The sequence below is a fragment of the Diabrotica virgifera genome, chromosome 3 (assembly GCF_917563875.1).
Source record: "Diabrotica virgifera virgifera chromosome 3, PGI_DIABVI_V3a".
NCBI lineage: Eukaryota > Metazoa > Arthropoda > Insecta > Coleoptera > Chrysomelidae > Diabrotica > Diabrotica virgifera.
Window position 1 is genome coordinate 222,101,704 of NC_065445.1, and position 18,595 is coordinate 222,120,298.

An 18,595-nucleotide genomic window follows, 5' to 3' on the forward strand; every position below is an offset into this window, starting at 1 on the left:
AGCCCATTTCACAATATGGGCTGATTTTAAATCCTCACAAAATATTATATTTAGGGGCGACACGACAAGAAGTTTTCCTTGATAAAGACCACACAGTTCGTTAATCTCGAGATTGTCTGCAATTTTTTACGATTTCAAGTTATAACGAAATGTCACGAATAACCGGTATTTTAATAAAAAAAATATTTTATTATTCCCAGGTCTTTTTGGGCATATTAGTACTTACTAAAAGCCTTTTATACTCACACAATAAAAATAATTCTTAATTATTGTGAAATCAAAAATATTGTAGACATGAATTTTTGAATTTCGAAATAACACTATATAACGAATAACGAATAATAATATATTATAGTACTATATAACGAATGTTGATAATATGTTCATCTACACCTATAATAGTCCAGGAACCGAAGCTTTTCACCTCGCAATTTTTACAGAATGGATCGATTTGCTTGAAAATTTGAGAATAAGTATTGGATAGTCCTAGGATTAACATCTATATGATGCCGAAAGACGCTTTTACCATGGGGGTGGTTGCCATCCCATCTCGAGAGTGGAAATTTTTTATTATATTTTGACCGCAAAAGTTGATAAAAATGTTCATTCTAAGCATAAAATGTTCTATACATTTTTTTGAGAAAATTAATAGTTTTCGATTTATTCGCTATCGAAGGTGTTAGTTTTATATCGAAAAAATCAATGTTTTTCGATAATACTCATGTACGATTCACTCAATTTTTGCCGTAGAAAAATTTTTTTCAAACCAAATTCTTGAGAATTAAATAACCTACAATTTCATACTTAAACATTTTTTCCGATCTCTGAAGATAATCTTTCTATTCTGAAGAAAATGGAATTTTTTACCAAACTACAAAAATTCGTTATTCGCTTTTAACTCCAGTTTTTAATAAACTAATCATTCTAAGCCAGTCAAACTTCTAGTATCTATTAACCCGCGAGTAGTCGCGCCGTTAGATAGAATCTCACATTTTATCATTTTTCGCGATAACCTAAATGATAAATTTTGCAATTTTGAAAAAATTTCGTAAGTGCCTCGAGGAAGGGTATAATAATGGGTAGGAATTTTTTTTCTTCTTCTTTTTGTGGAATTTATGGCTTTGGGGAGAACCAATTAGCTTTAATAATTGTTAGAAATAATATTTCTAACATAACAAGTAAATAAAAACACTATAAAATAAAAATTTGTTGTAAATTCGAATTTAAATTCGTATTGTGAAATAGAATCTAACACGCGACTATTCACGTTACAGAAGTGAGCGCGACTGCCCCGGGTTAATAATACATAAATAAAGAACAATGAATAAGGCCAATGACTAAAAACATCGCTAACTAACATTATTATGCTTCCAACTGGATTTCTCCTTTTTTTTTAAATATATTGATTTTTTAACCGTTACTTTTTATTTTTATCTTAGAAAGTTTGGTAAAAAATAATTTTGTAGGTTTTTAGAAGATCTATAAGTCTATTAATATTAAATCTTTTTAAAATCCTCAGTCGCAAAAAGTAATTGTCAATAGCTCAGCAAATTTTTGCAAACCAGATTCTTGGAAATTAAATAGGCTGCAATTTCATATTTAAATATTTTTTCGTATCTCTGATGCTTATCTATTTGTTCTGAAGGAAAGGCCATTTTTTTCCAAACTACACAAATTCGTTTTCCGCATTTAATTCCGTTTTTCTAAAAACTAATCATTCTAAGCGGGTCAAACTTCTGGAAACTATTAATAATACATAAATAAAGAAGACCAAATAATGTCAGTTACCAAATTTAAATTAGGGTGGTGATTAGGGGGTTACTTTCCATCACTTTTTCTCTGAAAAAAAATAGGGACTGGCATTCTTTTCATTATAAGTCACACTTTTTTTTTATTTCTTGAGATAGATATTTTTAAATACTTTAAATTAGTTTTAACAAGTTACCCTCGAAAAATGCATAGTTTCCCGTCTTTTGACTTTGAAACTACAATATTTAGCATTTGACGAAGGAGAGCTAACATATAATAAAGTGTAGCTAGATTACTATTGGTCATAAAGAAAATTAAAAATAACGGTTTTGTTTATTTTTTTTTAAAGGTACATTTTTGTTAAGTAAACTTGTTTTGATAAAACGAAAACTTTTGGAGTTATTAGCAGAAAACTTATTAAAAACATTGATTTTTTCGATATAAAACTAACACTTTCGATAGCAAATAAATCGTAAACTATTAATTTTACCAAAAAAATGTATATAACGTTTTTTGCTTAGAATGAATGTTTTTACCAACTTTTGCGGTCAAAATATAATAAAAAATTTCCACCCCCGAAATGAGGTGGTAACCTCCCCCATGGTAAAAGCGCCTTTCGGCATCATATAGATTTTAATGCTTGGGCTATCCACTACTTATTCTCAAATTTTCAAGCAAATCGATCCATTCTGTAAAAATTGCGAGGTTTTGTTCTATTTTAAGCTTCATTATTTGGACTACTACAATATTAGGTAAAAATAAATGGATGACACAGGAAATCCTATACCTGATGGAAGTTCGACGGAGACTTAGTAGTAGAAATTAGAAATATTTACAGACTTGAAAGTAGAAATATTAACAACTATTGTGGTAACAAGTACTGTGGCTCGAGAACTCATGCAAAGAAATAAACGACCTCAAATAAAACACGACAGTTTCAACCTCCACAAATATACCTCCGGAATTAGAAAAATGTTCATGCACTTAAAAACGAAGGTTGAATAATTTGCGATCACGAACAGCGTGCAAAGAATGGGAGAGATATATCAGTGATTTTTTGACGATACTTCTCGAGAAATGCACATACTACCTATGACAACCCCATGGACAGAGGTACCAGTATACTGAAATCAGAAGTTAGAAAAGCAACAGAGCAAGCCAAAAATAATAAAGCACCTGGGCAAATCAAATTCCTGCTGAGCTACTTAAACTGTTGGACGAGGAAAACAGTATCTACTTAACCACTTTCTTTAACAGAATTTACCACGAAGGAAAAACACCAGATGATTGGTTGGAGTCACCGTTTATAACATTACCAAAGAAAAGCAGGCCCACCAAATGCAGTGATTTTAGACTAATCAGCTTCGCGAGCCACAAACTTAGATACTTTTACGAATTATACAACACCGAGTACTCCTTCTGTGCAAAAGGAGAATGGGTAAAAAGCAATTTGGATTTAGATATGGTCTAGGAACTAGAAAGGCACCATTTTGTATGTGCGCTCACTTACAAAAAACTTGTGAGTTCCGAAAGAAAGTTTATGTTTGTTTCATCGACTTCGAGAAGGCATTCGACTGAGTCTAACATGGTACACTTTTTAATTGCCTACGGGCAGCAGAACTTGACCAACACTATATAAGACTGCTAAAAAATATTACAACCAAGTAGCCTCTTCATCAAAATTGGAGATAGTCATATTGAAAAACTATCTATCAAACGTGGAGTACAACAGGGTTATGTTTGGTCTTTTTAATCTATACTCTGAAGAAATCTTTAGGGATGCTTTGGATGCCATACAAGAGGGAGTAATACTATTCTGCGTTCCGCAGTCACTTTGCAGTGTGGGCAGCATATCCCAATATAAAACTTATGGAACCTTGCAGCTCAGTGTTGCCGGTTTTAAGCAGACGAACTTAAAGTCCGTCTAAATAGAATATTCCAGAATTCCAAAACATCTTGATTTGAAAATCTGTGGGTTTTATTATTTTTAAATAACTCATAGATAGGTACTATGAAAGATATTTATACGATATTAAAGATATATCATTTGAATATTAATTATAATTAGCCTGTGATTAATATTATATTTTAATAGTTATTTATGATAAAAGTGTTAAAAGTACAATTTTAAGGCACGCATGTTAAAGTTGAAATGAGCGAAGCGAATTCTGCAATTCACATGAGTGCCTTAAAAATGTACTTTTTAACACGTGTACTTTGTACGCACCTAAGAAGTTATACGTCTATGTATGATTTCAACGAAATAAATATACTTTCAACAGGTTATTTGTATTTAAAGATTAAACTAATTTTTACTTATTACTTTCCAAAAATTTTTATTAAAACAATACTAAAAATAAAAAAAAGTTAGATAACATACGGATTCGAACCAGGGACCTCTCGATCTCCGGTAGAACGCGCTACCACCGAGCTAAACTCCCTTTGCTTTGACAGCTTACAAGATTTCTCATACATACCGACAAATTTAATAGACCATGTGAGGTATAAAATTACTTTAAAATTTATTTAATATAAATATTAATATCTCTTGGCAACACTGTTCTTCATAAGAGTATGTACTGAAAAGTGATCGTGGAAAGCAGTATAGGCGGAGAGGTAATCAACAATATCAGATACGCTGACGATACAGCCGTTCTTGCAGACAATTTACAAGATTTGTAGACATTTTAGTGAATTCATTATTTTGTAGAAAAGAGAAAAGGTTCCAGATACAAAATTCATTAAAATAATAATAAATAATTATTTAAATCTGAAAACTTTTCTTGTTGGAACTTCTTTTTGGTATGTTTTGTTGGAATGTGACTGCATATTGTAGAGTCCTTATCGCTTTCTTTATTCGTCGTCTCTTGCCTTATAAACTCTAAAAGTCAGAGATTAAGGATGTTACCAGAAAGGAGTTCCAACCAGAAAAGTTTTCAGATTTAAATATTCAGTTATTATTATTTTAATAAATTTTGTATCTATGACTTTTCTCTTTTTTTTTAAGAGTAGTCGCCGCAGCGTTGCAAAAGTGGATTTTAAACTATTTGTGAAATTCCACATAAATAGACAGTTCGGTTTCGTTTTGCTTCAGAGGAGTGCACGCACGCAGCTCCACTGAGGACCTCGTAAGACAGAAACAGCTATCTGAAGATTGTGTATCGTTTCTAAATCGAAAGGAAACATAAACTGTCTTGTTCATCATTATTTTGTATTTGCGTAGAGTTGCATTATCTTTTATAAAACAGTTTAATAGTCCATGTGGTGAGACCTCTCCCGTCTGGAAAAATTCTAGTTCGGTTTCTTTGTGGATTCGTATTCAAAAATGTCCCCTCTAAACAAATCTGAAGGGTGCCGAGCGGAATTTTTGGGCAGAAATTGTTTACAAAATTTTTTTAAACAAATACAAAAGATCACATCCTTTTGCTCCGAAACTTATATTTTTAAATTTTGTGAGTCATTCTAAACAAGAAAGGTATCTTGTAAATTTTCTCAAAAATTGATAGTTTTCGAGTTATAGGCGATTTAAAATCTGAAAAATGCGAAAATACGCATTTTCGAGGCCTAAAAACTCATATTTAAATTAGTATTTTTGAGGTTGCCAGATATTTAAATTGAAGTTTAAACATTCAGCTTCAAGATTCTGAAGAGTGATTTTTTTTGTAGATTCTTTGGGATATTCTAAATAAAATAAGTTTGTTGACATTTTTTTAAAAGTGAACAGTTTTAAAGTTATAAGCGATTGAAAATCCAAAAATGCGTTTTTTTGGCATTTTTTGGATTTTAATTCGCTTATAACTTTAAAACTATTAACTTTTAAGAAAAATGCCAAGAAACTTATTTTCTTTAGAACATCCCAAAGAATCTAGAATATTTTTCGGGGGAAAATAGGAGATTTTTGAAATAGAGCTCGCCGCACCGGAAAATAAATCGGATAATCACGCATATTTAACAATTAAAAAACAACGGTATAAATTAAGGTTAGACGCGATCACTCTTCAGAATCTTGAAGCTGAATATTTAGTCTTCAATTTAAGTATCTGGCAACCTCAAAAATACTAATTTAAATATGAGTTTTTAAGCCTCGAAAATGCGTATTTTCGCATTTTTCAGATTTTAAATCGCCTATAACTCGAAAACTATCAATTTTTAAGAAACACTACATGATACCTTTCTTGTTTAAATGACCCAAAAAACTAAAAAATATATGTTCCAGAGCAAAAAAAAAGTGATCTTTTGTATTTGTTTAAAAACATTGTGTAAACAATTTCTGCCCAAAAATTCCGCCCGGCACCCTTCAGATTTGTTTAAAGGGGACATTTTTGAATAGGAATCCTCAAAGAAACCGAATCAGAAATTTTTTCAGACGGTAGCTGTCTCACCAAATGGACTACAAACAAAGCCTAAATTAACAAACAATAATAATTAAAACCGTATGAAAATACTGCATTTATCAACCAATCTAATAAAATATATAAATTTAACTTTTTTCTTTCAGTAAAAATTAATCGTTACAAGTAACTATGATGTGTGATAGTAAGTAAAAAAGTGAAAGTTGTGGGAACTTTACGTGAAGTAACGGCAACACTTGATAATCCTTTTACAAAAACAATGTTAATAACGTAAGTATCTAATTTGTTTGTATGTATTCATTATTTAAACAATGTCTTATTATTATTGTTATAATTTCAATTTGTTAAACAGGAAGGTATATCTAAATTGATAATTTTTATTACCCGTATTACGAATCGACTCATATACATGAAACGCAAGTCACGAATATCAAATATATTATCTGTATTTTAAATTTTTAATGTGTTATAATAACAATAAGTATAATATGTTAAATACAAAATAGACACAAGATAGGAACATTAGTAAAATGATGGAAAATGGAAATTAGTAAAATTTTGCAACAAAAATATTTTGAAAAAACAATAAATCATTTTTTTTATATCTTAAAACAACCTATCTAGTGCAGTCACTGTAGGTTTTCACCTCCGATTTCGTTGAACCTCCATCGATTTTCATGAAAATGGGTGCATAGTTAGAGGATACCTCAAGAAAGAAAGGTGACGTGATTTCAACTTGCGCTTTTACCCTGGAGGTGGATGCCACCCCTTCTCGGGGGTGAAAATTATTTCATTAAAAGTAATATCATAAATCGATTGAGGGACAAATTCTAAGCAAAATATGTTATATGAAGTTATTAATATAAATCAATCCTTTTTGAGTTATTAAAGATCAAAAATTTTATTTTTTCTTAAAAATGCATGTTTTAAAGCTGTTTTCGCGTATAACTCAAAAACTATACGCTTTCTAAAAAAAGTTATTATTTTCAAAATTAAAGATAATAAAAAACTGAATACACTTATTATTTAAATGACTACACTAACGTTAATTCAAAGTGAGTTATGGGTGATTGATGGTATATTTTTTTCGACGAGTACGCAAATCTAAGTATTCAAGCTTAAATAACGGGAAAAGGATGCATTTTATAAAATATACCTACTTAACACTAGTCAAAGTACTTTGGAATACCTCTTAAATGAGCTCCAAAAGAAGAGAATAGCATCAAAATTAAGCAAGTTCTGGTGAAAATAATAGAACCGTTTGGATTTTTTTTGGAAAAAGTGAAAAATAAAACATACGCCATTTCCACAAAAATTAAAATTTATAGAAATCCTTACAATAGTTTCTTTATATTAGTATAAGTAATGATTTTAATAATTTTGATCGGTTTAGAATGCATATTTTTGAAAAAAGATATACTTTTAAAAAAATCAGAGTTTTTTAAATTATCGTAATTTTCATATTCTTTTAATAATAACTCCAAAAATACTCAATATACGAAAAAAATTATATATAACCAAATTTTAGTGTTTTCTGTAACAAATATTTTACTATTTTTACTCTTTCTGTAGGATACAAAATAACCGAGATAGAAACGTTTAAATCTTAAATTTTGCTGCGAGAACCATGTAACCGGGGCAATTTAACTTTTTGTTTTTAAAAAAGTAAGGGGTTTAAAAGACTTAGGGCCGGTTGTTCGAACGCTAATCAACAATGATCATTATTAAATATTTAATTACTGTCACCAAAACTGTCAATGTCAACTTTGTTTGGGTCGCTGAAAACATAATTAATTACAATTATGAGATTTATTATTAATTATGTTAATAATTATTGTTATATTAATTGATTATAGTCTCAGAATTGTAATTAATTATGTTTTAACAATTGACATTGATAGTAATTAATTATTTGATAATGGTCATTGTTGATTAGCGTTCGAACAACCGGCCCTAAGGGCCGGTTGTTCGAACGCTAATCAAAACTGATCATTATCAAATATTTAATTACAATTACATTTGATTAAGCGTACTTCTGACAGATGTCGCATTTTGAGGTTATATTGACTGATTTATTTTATTATTTTGGTTTTAATTTAAAATAAAACAATTAAACTCTTTCTGATGTTAATTTCTTGTTTTTGATTACAGATCAATAATAATAATAAGCAATTTTTAATAATTTAAGAGCTGCGGCTATACTTTAATTACTGTTTTACCTACAATCAATAACTGATTAGTGTTTTACATGTATTTTTCATGTCGCGATTTGATTTCCATCAAGAAAATTGATTACAATAAATGATTGATAATAATCAACTTCTTGATTAGCGTTCGAACAACCGGCCCTTAATTCAACATGGTTTGAAAGCACTTAGTTTTAGCTTTCAAATGGTTTTTAGGCAAATGTGATGTCTTAAAATTAACGGAGGTATTTAAAAAAGAAACAATAACATTTTTTGGACAAATTTGTAAAAGATAAATTTTGAAACATTTTTGGAGCATAAATTTTAATGCCATCAACTTGTTAGTGAGATCGTCTGATACATATTTTTTAATATTTTGACAAATGTTTAATAAATGTTATAAAATGCATAATTTTTCCGTTATTTAAGCTTGAATACTTAGATATGGGTAGTCGCCGAAAGAAATATACATTCAGTTACCTATAACTCACTGTTAGTTAACATTAAAAGGTTTTTCTAGAAAGGGATTTATTTCATTTTTTATTAGCTTCAATTTTGGTAATATTAACTTTTTTGTAAAAACTTACACTTTTTGAGTTATTGATGAAAAATTGGTTAAAAACATGCATTTTTCTCAAGAAAAATTAAAATATTTAATCTTTAATAACTCAAAAAGTTATGGTTTATTTCAATAACTTTATATAACAAATTTTGCTAAGAGTTAGCCCCTCTATCGAATTTTGGGGTTATTTTTAATAAAACAATTTTCACCCCCGAGAAGGGGTGGCATCAACCCCCAGGTGAAAAGCGCAAGTTGGCACCATGTTACTTTTGTTTCTTGATATATCTAACCACTTTAACTAATCCTCTAATCACTCACCAATTTTCATGCAAATCGATGGAGGTTCAACGAAATCGGAGGTAGCAGCTCATATCCACCTTCAGTGACTGCACTAATCAACCTTGTTTTGATTTCATTGTTAATTACGCAGTTAATTTGTATTTCCTCCATCAGAATTTAGTTAGCTGGTGTCTGCAGACCAACCCTCATGTGGGTTTAGTTCCCAGTAGGAACACAGGGTTCCCGGAAAGTTAAATATTTTATCCTCGGCATGACGTTCTTTAATGTTATACTTCTACGTATCTTATATGTAATTTAAATATACCCACTGCTTGGTGTTAAGGTTATTTTGCAAGTACTTCAAGCATTATGAACATTTTTCAACAATTATTGTAATGCATTTGTATTTTTGATCTAATGTTTCATTAATATACACCAATTACACTAAAGTGCAAAAATTCTGTCTTGCTGCTGTCTTTTCAAGGTTTGTTATTACATCATCAGTATGATTAGCCGAATCAGTCCTTAATCTGAGTATTCTCGGATTATTTGGGGTTTGTACAACATTTTTCAATTTTCTCATACAGCTGCCCCCTTCGCGGGACCATCTTTACCTATACTAAGAGAGCTCATGCTTACTATAGGGGCCCCGTCCCAGATCAACTTGGCAAAACGATTACTAGGGAGACTGTGGTCATCTTAGGCGTTGAAGTTTAATGTCTTGGACGACATTGCCAGTGTTACATATCTTCTTCTTCTTATGCAATCCACTAATGGATGTTCGCGATCACGTTTGACCATTTTTCTCTATTCCTTGCAGTATGTATTTGGTCTCCTATATTTTTTAGTCCTGTCCATTGTTTGACATTACGGAGCCATGACATTTTCTTCCTGCTCACTCCTCTTCTTCCTTCGATCTTTCCTTCAATTGAGGTTTGCAGAAACTGGTATCTTTCATATCTAATTAAGTGCCCCAGGTATGCCGTTTTTCTCTGTTTAATTGTGCACATCATTTGTCGTTCTGTACCAATTCTTCTCAGGATTTCTTCATTTGTTATTCTTGCGGTCCAGAGAACTTTAAAGATTCGTCGATAGATCCACATCTCAAATGCCTCTAGCTTATTTATTGTGTTTATTTTTAAAGTCCATCCTTCCATGCCATATAGGAGCACCGACCATATATAGCATTTTGTGAATCTTAGTTTTAGGTTTAGGTCAAAGTCAGAGTTCGTAAAGACGTTTCTGAATTTCATGAATGCACTTCTGGCTCTTTCTATCCGACATTTAATTTCCATATCCGACATCCAGTCTTATTATAGCCAGGTTCCCAGGTACTTAAACTTTCTTACGCGCTCTACATCTTGGTTGTTATATGCTAGTCTTGAATTTTGATGTTGACATAATTGACGGCTGATTATAAGGAACTTCGTCTTTTTTATGTTGATGCTAAGTCCCATGTTCTCGCTATACTCTCCAATTTTATTAAGAAGGTTTTGGAGGTCTTCTATATTATCTGCTATTAAGACCGAGTCATCCGCATATCGTATATTATTGACCCAGGTACCATTTACTTTGATGCCGCTTTCCCATTCCTCAAGAGCTTCCTGGAAGATACTTTTTGAATATAGATTGAACAGTAGTGGGGAGAGAATGCATCCCTGTCTTACACCTCTGAGAATTTTTTGAGCTTGCGTTTTTTCATTATCCACCTTGACGACAGCTGTTTGATTCCAGTAAAGAGCCTCTATGCAAAGAATGTCTTTTTGATCTATGTCGAGTTGTTTTAGTATATGTACGAGTTTATGATGTTGTACTCGATCGAAAGCTTTTTCATAAGCTATAAAACACATCATTACATCTTTCCTTTGATCGAAGCAGTTCTGAGCTAGCACTTGGGTTGCAACTAGTGCTTCCCTGGTACCCAGGCCTTTTCGAAATCCAAATTGTGAGCAACCAATAGCCTTATCGCATTTTGTGGAGATTCTGTAGTGAAGAACTTTGAGGAATATTTTTAAAGAATGGCTCATCAGACTTATCAGTCGTGCTCTTGACACTTTGTTGCGTTGTTCTTTTTTGGCAAAGGGATAAAAGTAGGTACAAGTCATTGGACAGGGAATTTTCCTTTTTTATAGATTTGGTTGAAAAATCTTTGGAGTATCGTAATTCCCTCTTCATCTAACAATCTGAGTAGCTCAACAGGAATTTGATCAGGTCCAACTGCTTTCCCGTCTTTCGAAGTATTTATTGCTCTAGTAATTTCTTCAATTGTGATCTCGGGACCAGATGTTACATATATATCTGTTTAACCTCAGTATTTGTTCACACTCGGTATTGGTTAATATTCGAGTCGTGTTAAGGTCCGAAGATTCTTCTGAGAATTTAAAAGATGTACATCAAGAATATGCGTGAAAGTCCCTTAGAATAACCAAAAGGTTTCTTTTGTATGAGATATTTGAAATTAAAAATTAACTTTTTTCTTTTTTTTTTCCTTCCTGTAACTTATTAAAATAAAAATTATAGAAATTTTCAGGACCTTCGGTCCTCGGTAATAATACAATCTTTCATTATGCGTTTAAATTTTTCAAAAATACTTATAAGTTTTCTCAGGATTCGAAAAAAATAAATGCATTTAAAACACATTGACGCGCAATTTTGCATCGAATAGTAAAGTAATAAATAAAATAATTGACAAGACCGCCAAAGACTTAATATATCCAAATTTTATCGAAAGTGTATCTACAACTAAAAGAAATGTAGATAACTACTTTCAACAATTTCCTCAGAATACACATTTAAACTCCCATGATTTATTATTCAAAACACAAAAAACCGTAGAATTGTCGTATCTTTTATTCACCTAATCGGGTCATTGCCCATTGTGTATTTAGCAAAGAATACAGGTGACATCAATGAGGATATTTAATTTAGAATACTCGAAATACGATATTATTATTAAAGAAAATTGTTCTCTTGTTCCTTTTATTATTGTACACCATTTGCCTACATCCTGGCATATTGGCATTTTCGATGAAATTCTGGAGAACTTTTAGAGAGTTTTCGAATTTAGTAGCGCTAAATGCCCTGTTAAGATTCACTCCTTTCTTCAGTATTAGACTTAAATGAATGTTTTCGAATAATTCAAGTGTCACCGAAAATTAAACAAATTAGTAAATCGGCGAGCCAGGCAATTTTGAAATATATAAAGTAGAATGAAAGTTTGCATTATTATCGAGGGCCGAAAATCCCTTAGAGTAACCAAAATGTTTCTTTTAAATGAGATATTTGAAAAAGTCACACTAAATTTTCTTTTTTTACACCTGTAACTTAAATAAACATTATAGAAGTTTTCAGGGACTTTCGGCCCTCGGTAATAACGTAATCTTTAATTCTGCGTTTAAATTTTTCAAAAATACTTATTAGTTTTCTCAAGATTCGAAAAAAATAATACATTTAAAACACATTGAACATTTTGACAGGCGACATTTTGCGCCTATACCCTTAAGAGGCTGCATCAGCGCATCATGAATATTAATTTGAGAGATAGTAGCAACACCGTTTTTCGAAAGTTCTGTGAACTTTTAGCAACAGTGCATTGGCAGTATTTTCGATTGAAATTTTACTCGATCGAAAAGTCCGTTAATTCATTAATGATAAAAATTCCAAAACAACGTAGTTAGGCCACTCCATAGTAAAATTACCATGGCACGAAAGGGCTGGAGGGGTAAGTACGTGTTGTGCATCAGCTTATAACTTTTCTTTGAATCGTTTTAATTTACCTACAAATGACGGCACTGTACGCGCCGACCATAACCGAAACTAGGAAGAGCGCCGCTTCAGACTCGAGTTTAATATTGACCAAGCTACTTTACTGCACTTATATAATTATATATTTACTGCATTTCAGACATATTGACTGAATTGGCAATACCACATACGCTAAGTAGACTCATTAAACCTAAATGGATGAACTCTGGCATGAGTACGAATACAAAACCACCAGACAGACTTTTTCAAAATCTCGCAGAGACTGAAGCAGGGATATGGGCTGGCACTGATATATGCGGTTAGGCAAATGCAAACTGGACGAGGAAACCTACTGACCAACAGAACAATTCAACTGGTCGCTTATGCCGATACTATTAATATTATGAGTAGAACATCAACAGAAGCACAGGAAATATACGCAAAGTTAGAAACGTAAACAAAAAAGCTAGGTCTGGAAAGTAACACAGAAAAAGAATAATGATACAGACGAGAAGCAATATAGTCCCACAAAACATTATACATGAAGATGACATTGAAACGGTTGGAAAGTTTACATACCTGGAAATACAAAGATGAGAATCTATAAAACCTTAATTCGACCAATAGAATGCTATGACAGTGAAGCATGGGTCCTGAAAGAAACATCCAAAAACAATCTCGACATATTCGAAAGGAAAGTGCTGAGCAGAATACTAGGACCTCTGAGGGAAAACGGAATCTTCAGAAGAATATAACAACGAGCTTTATCAATTTTATAAGGAAACACCCCAGTCAGACTTCATTAGATTACAAAGATTGCAATGGGCCGGGCCAAAGAATGGGAGAGGATAGACTACCAAAAATAGCACTGAATTCTAGAATCCAGGGAAAGAGACCGGTCGGAAAGCCACGAAAGCGCTGGGAAAACTCAGTAAGCAGCGATGCACAAGCACTTTAAGGAGTCCGTCTATGGTAAAGAGCAACAGACAAACAAGGGTGGAGGCAAAAAATAAATAAGGCCATGGCTCACTTTGAGCTGTAGTGCCGTATAAGAAGAAGAAGACTTTACTGTCCTTATCAGCCAATATTTTATCGCCATCAAAATTGTCTTTATCCAAAGTTAATTATAAAAGACATGAACACGCTAAAATATTTTAAAAAATCTAAACGGATGCTTTGTCTTCAGTTGTAAAGGTTAATATAGTCATGCATTTACAGAAAAAAAAACATGATACAATTCGATTGATAAATTACTAAACAATAGTTGTTGATTTATTTTGTTACTGACAGGAGAGAAGTGCACGTAAATCAGCTATAATAATGTTACTATTAACCACGATCAAGCAATTTATGTCACCTCATTATTGCAGATACAATTAGAATGGCATTGTCGGACTTTGAGATCTGGTGAAAATAATGGATCAGTCCTTGGGTTACTAATAATTATTACTAAGAATTTTAAAAAGCTCGAAGAGATTGTCGTACTTATTTTTATAGAAAATATTGGAAATAAGTGAATGTTTTAATGATATAATGAAAGGGAATGGTTAGAAGGGTTCCTACACCTACAATTACCGTTCACCACATTAAGTTTCCAGTTGTTCCAACTGCAATTTCAATAAATTTGTCATCATTTATCATAAAAACATCAACTTTCCGAACTTGTCAGTCTTTCCACCATTCGTTAAAATATAATAACCAAAAGCAAATGTCTTTAAAGGTTTTTGAAAATAGTCAACACGAGTTCACCCCCAAAACATCAATATTTTAGATATCAATAAACTTACACGATTGAGTCTCAAACTAATCACACTAAATAAATTTCGTTGGCTAATGGTGTTATTTGAACGTGGTTCATGTTTAGATGGAACACGATATCTACGGAACACAAACAGAAATATGGAGAAATGATCAGAGGACAAAGAAAAAAGATGAACAACTACCTAATAAAAACGTGAGAAGGAAACATGGGCAGACTACTTTCTATCTGTAGTTACTTAAGATGACTATAATGACCCAGAAACACCTCAAATGACAACGAACGAAGAAGTAAACATTGTAGAGGGAGAGGTAAAGGAATTATTAAAGAAATGAAAAACGAAACAACTGTTAAAACTAATACTATAATAATAGAAGAAAACAGAATAACACAAGAATGGAGATCAAGCATCCTAATACCTCTTTTTAAGGGAGACAAATTGGACCCGCAGAATCTTAATTAAAAGAATTAATTTATTAAACAAAAGATTAAAATTAACAACTAAAATGATAACAAACAAACTGATGATATTATAACACGAGCAGAAGAACAAGGTTTTAGGTCGGGAAGATCATGCATCGACGCTATATTTATCATGAACCAAGTTCAAATCATTCTTCTTCTTCTTTAAGTTTCGTCTCCTAATCGGAGGGTGGATATCATCATTACTATCTTTACTCTATCTACCGCTGCTCTGAAGAGTTCTATAGAACTGAATTTAAACTAGCCCCTAAAATTCTTGAACCATGACACTCTCTTTCTTCCTATACTCCTTGAGCCTCTTATCTTTCCCTGTATTATCAATCTTAGCATTTCATATCGCTGTTCCCTCATTACGTTTCCCAGATATTATAACTTTCTTAATTTTATTGTGTTTATTATTTCGCATTCTTTACCCATTTCTCGCAATGTTTCCTTGTTCGTTTTCTTCTGTGTCCATGCTATTCTAAGCATCCTTCTGTAACACCACATTTCAAATGACTGTAGCTTATTAATTTATGTATTCTTGCTTCAATGTCAAGCTTTCAAGTCCATATTGTAGTATCGAGAACACGTAGCACCTCAAAGTTCTTACTCTCAGTTCTAAGCTAAGGTCTTTGTTGCAGAGAATTGTTTTCATTTTTACAAACGCATTTCTTGCTATTTCTATCGTGTTCCTTATCCTTATCTTGGTTCTTATTTCTGTTTTTTGTTTCAAATCATTAGAATACAACAAACAGGCATATTTATGTTTCGTGGACTTTTAAGAAGACATTGGACAGGGTCACCACTATCTACTAGAAACCACATTCAAAAGCAAAAGAAAAGAAATCAAAAGAAATGAGAACATAAACAGAAAACACAAAAAAATAATTTATAAACTAATTTATAATAATAAAAATTTATAAACTAAGGGAAGAAACAACGAAAATAAGATACACAGAAGGGCTAGAGAAAGAGATGGACACTAAACATGAAATAACAGAAACAATAGAAGAAGAATAGGAGAATTTAAAAATGCGATGATCAAAACAGCTATATAAATCAATATGTGGGACTACAAGAAATAACAACAGAGGGAAACGAACATCTTGGTGGAACGATGAAGTGAAAAGAGAGATAAAAGAAAAAAATAAATTATGGAAAGAATACATACAAGACAAAACACAACAAAAATATGAAAATTATAAGAGACAAAGAACGAAAGTTAAAGCGATAGTTAAGAAAGTAAAAAAGAAAAGTTGGGAAAGATTCGGAGAAAAATGGAAGAAAACAGCACAGAAAACGTAAAATTATTTTATAGAACACTGAAAACCCTACGAAGCAACAAAGAAACGAAACTGAAACAAATAATGAACAAGGAAGAAACAGTAATAAATGACGATAAGGCAATAATGGAAAGATGGAGGGAACATTTCCAGCTGATACTGAATGGAAATCAAGCGAATACAATCGAGAAGGAAAGCCACATCAAGAGAGTATCCATGAGAAACACGGAATATCCAGAAACTATAGAAAAAGAAGAACTGGAAGAAGCAATTAGAGAGATAAAGATTGGAAAAGCACCAGGAAGCGATGAAGTAGCACCAGAAGTGATCAAATATACAGGAGTAAAAGCAAAAGAAAAATTGTTATACATACACATATAACCTAATATGGAAGAGAAAAGTAATACCCAGAGAATGGACAAATGCAGTAATTATACCTATATACAAGAAAGGAAACACAAGAGACTGTAAGAACTATAGAGTTATATCTCTACTATATGTAGCAGCAAAAGTATACGAAACCATAATAGAAAGGAAAATCAGAAAAGAAATAGAACATAAATTAGAGGACGTACAAAGTGGATTCAGGAAAGGACACAACACACAAGACCATATTATATTCACCATGCAACAAGTAATAGAAAAAGCATTAAAGAAAAATAGAGAAATATATCTGAGCTTTATAGACATGGAAAAAGCATTCGACTCAGTCAAAAGAAAAGATATATGGGAAAGTCTAAAGAAGAAGCGAGTAAGTGAAGAACTGATAGAAGCAACAAATATTATATTATACATGAAAACAACAAATACAGTAAGAATGTTAAATATACAGTCAGAACCATTTGAAACAACTCAAGGAGTTAGACAAGGGGAAAGTCTCAGCCCAGTGCTATTCATAAATGTAATAGATGAGATAGTGAAAGAATGTAAGAAAACTTTCAAGAAATACTGCATGGGTTAGAACAGAATGCAAATGATAAACGCTGAGATGTGTATATTTGCAGACGACATAGTATTAATTGCGAAAACAGCAGAAAAACTGAAATACAACTTAGAGAAATGGAACCTAGAAGCAAGCAAATACAACTTAAACGTAAACAAAGAGAAGACTCAGATTGTGAAAATATCAAGGAAACAAGGGACGGAAGATCAAATAGAAGTAATGATAGACCAACAAAAAATAATACAGACAAATTCATACAAATACTTAGGAACAGTAATCAACAACAAAGGAAACATCGAGGACGATCTTAACAACAGAATGGAAAACACAGGAAAACTATTCCAAGCACTAAATAGAGGATTCCTCAATAACAAAGAAATATCAACAAAGACCAAGATGACAATATACAAAAAACTATATAGACCTACGGTGACGTATGGAGCAGAAAATTGGATATTAAACAAAAGACATCAGAGCAGAATCCAGGCAGCAGAGATGAAATACCTCAGAAGAACGATCGGAGTAAAAAGAACTGATAGAATCAGAAATGAAGAAATAAGAGAAAGACTCAAAATCAAACCGATACTCGACTCAATCAAGGAGAAAAAATTGACATGGTTCGGACATATAACCCGGATGGACAATAATAGACAAGTAAAAAGAGTGTGGGACGCCAAACCAATAGGGAAGAACAAAAAAAGAAGACCCATTAAAGAATGGAACAGTAACATTTCGCAGATACTGCAGAGTAAGGGTAAGACTTGGCAGGAAGCAACACAGCTGGCATCCAATACGACGGAATGGAGAAAGTTCGTTAAGAGCTAGGACAACTCAAAAGATTGTAAAATATTGTAATTTAATGAATTGTATTATAAACGGTCCAACACCGAAAGGTACAAATGGGTCTACTGATTAAGTAAGTTAAGTAAGTTGACAGGGTGAAATTAAAGGACTTTATCCATTTATTGTGCGCAAGACAGATATCTCTAAATAGGAATAATTAAAACCATCGAAAATATCTACCCGAACTAACTGACCCAATTGAAACTGGCAATGGGATAAGATAGAGGGATTCCCTGAGTTCAACCTGATCATGGATGAAATAATAAAACATGTAACTAAAAAGGATAACAAATGGGATAAAAGCAGCTTAAAATAATCTCCTATGCAGACGATGCTATGCTGATTTCTCAAAGAGAAAATGATTTTCAACGTATGCTGCACCAATTTAATATAATTGAGAGAAAATTTAATACGATAATTTCCCCAAAAA

General features: G+C 32.1%; 1 protein-coding gene across 7 annotated transcripts in view; it reads left to right on the forward strand.

Moving 5' to 3' along the window:
• LOC114330003 (ABC transporter G family member 20) overlaps positions 1-18,595 on the forward strand; it is a 632,705-nt gene that overhangs the window by 399,930 nt on the left and 214,180 nt on the right. For 2 of the 7 annotated variants that reach the window (XM_050645860.1, XM_050645861.1), the window contains exon 2: positions 6,248-6,371. The exons of the other annotated variants lie outside the window; for them this stretch is intronic. In XM_050645860.1, coding sequence (XP_050501817.1) covers positions 6,361-6,371 — 11 coding nt within the window. In that variant the 5' untranslated portion in view covers positions 6,248-6,360. The remainder of the gene's footprint in view (positions 1-6,247; positions 6,372-18,595) is intronic. 7 annotated transcript variants of the gene reach the window in all.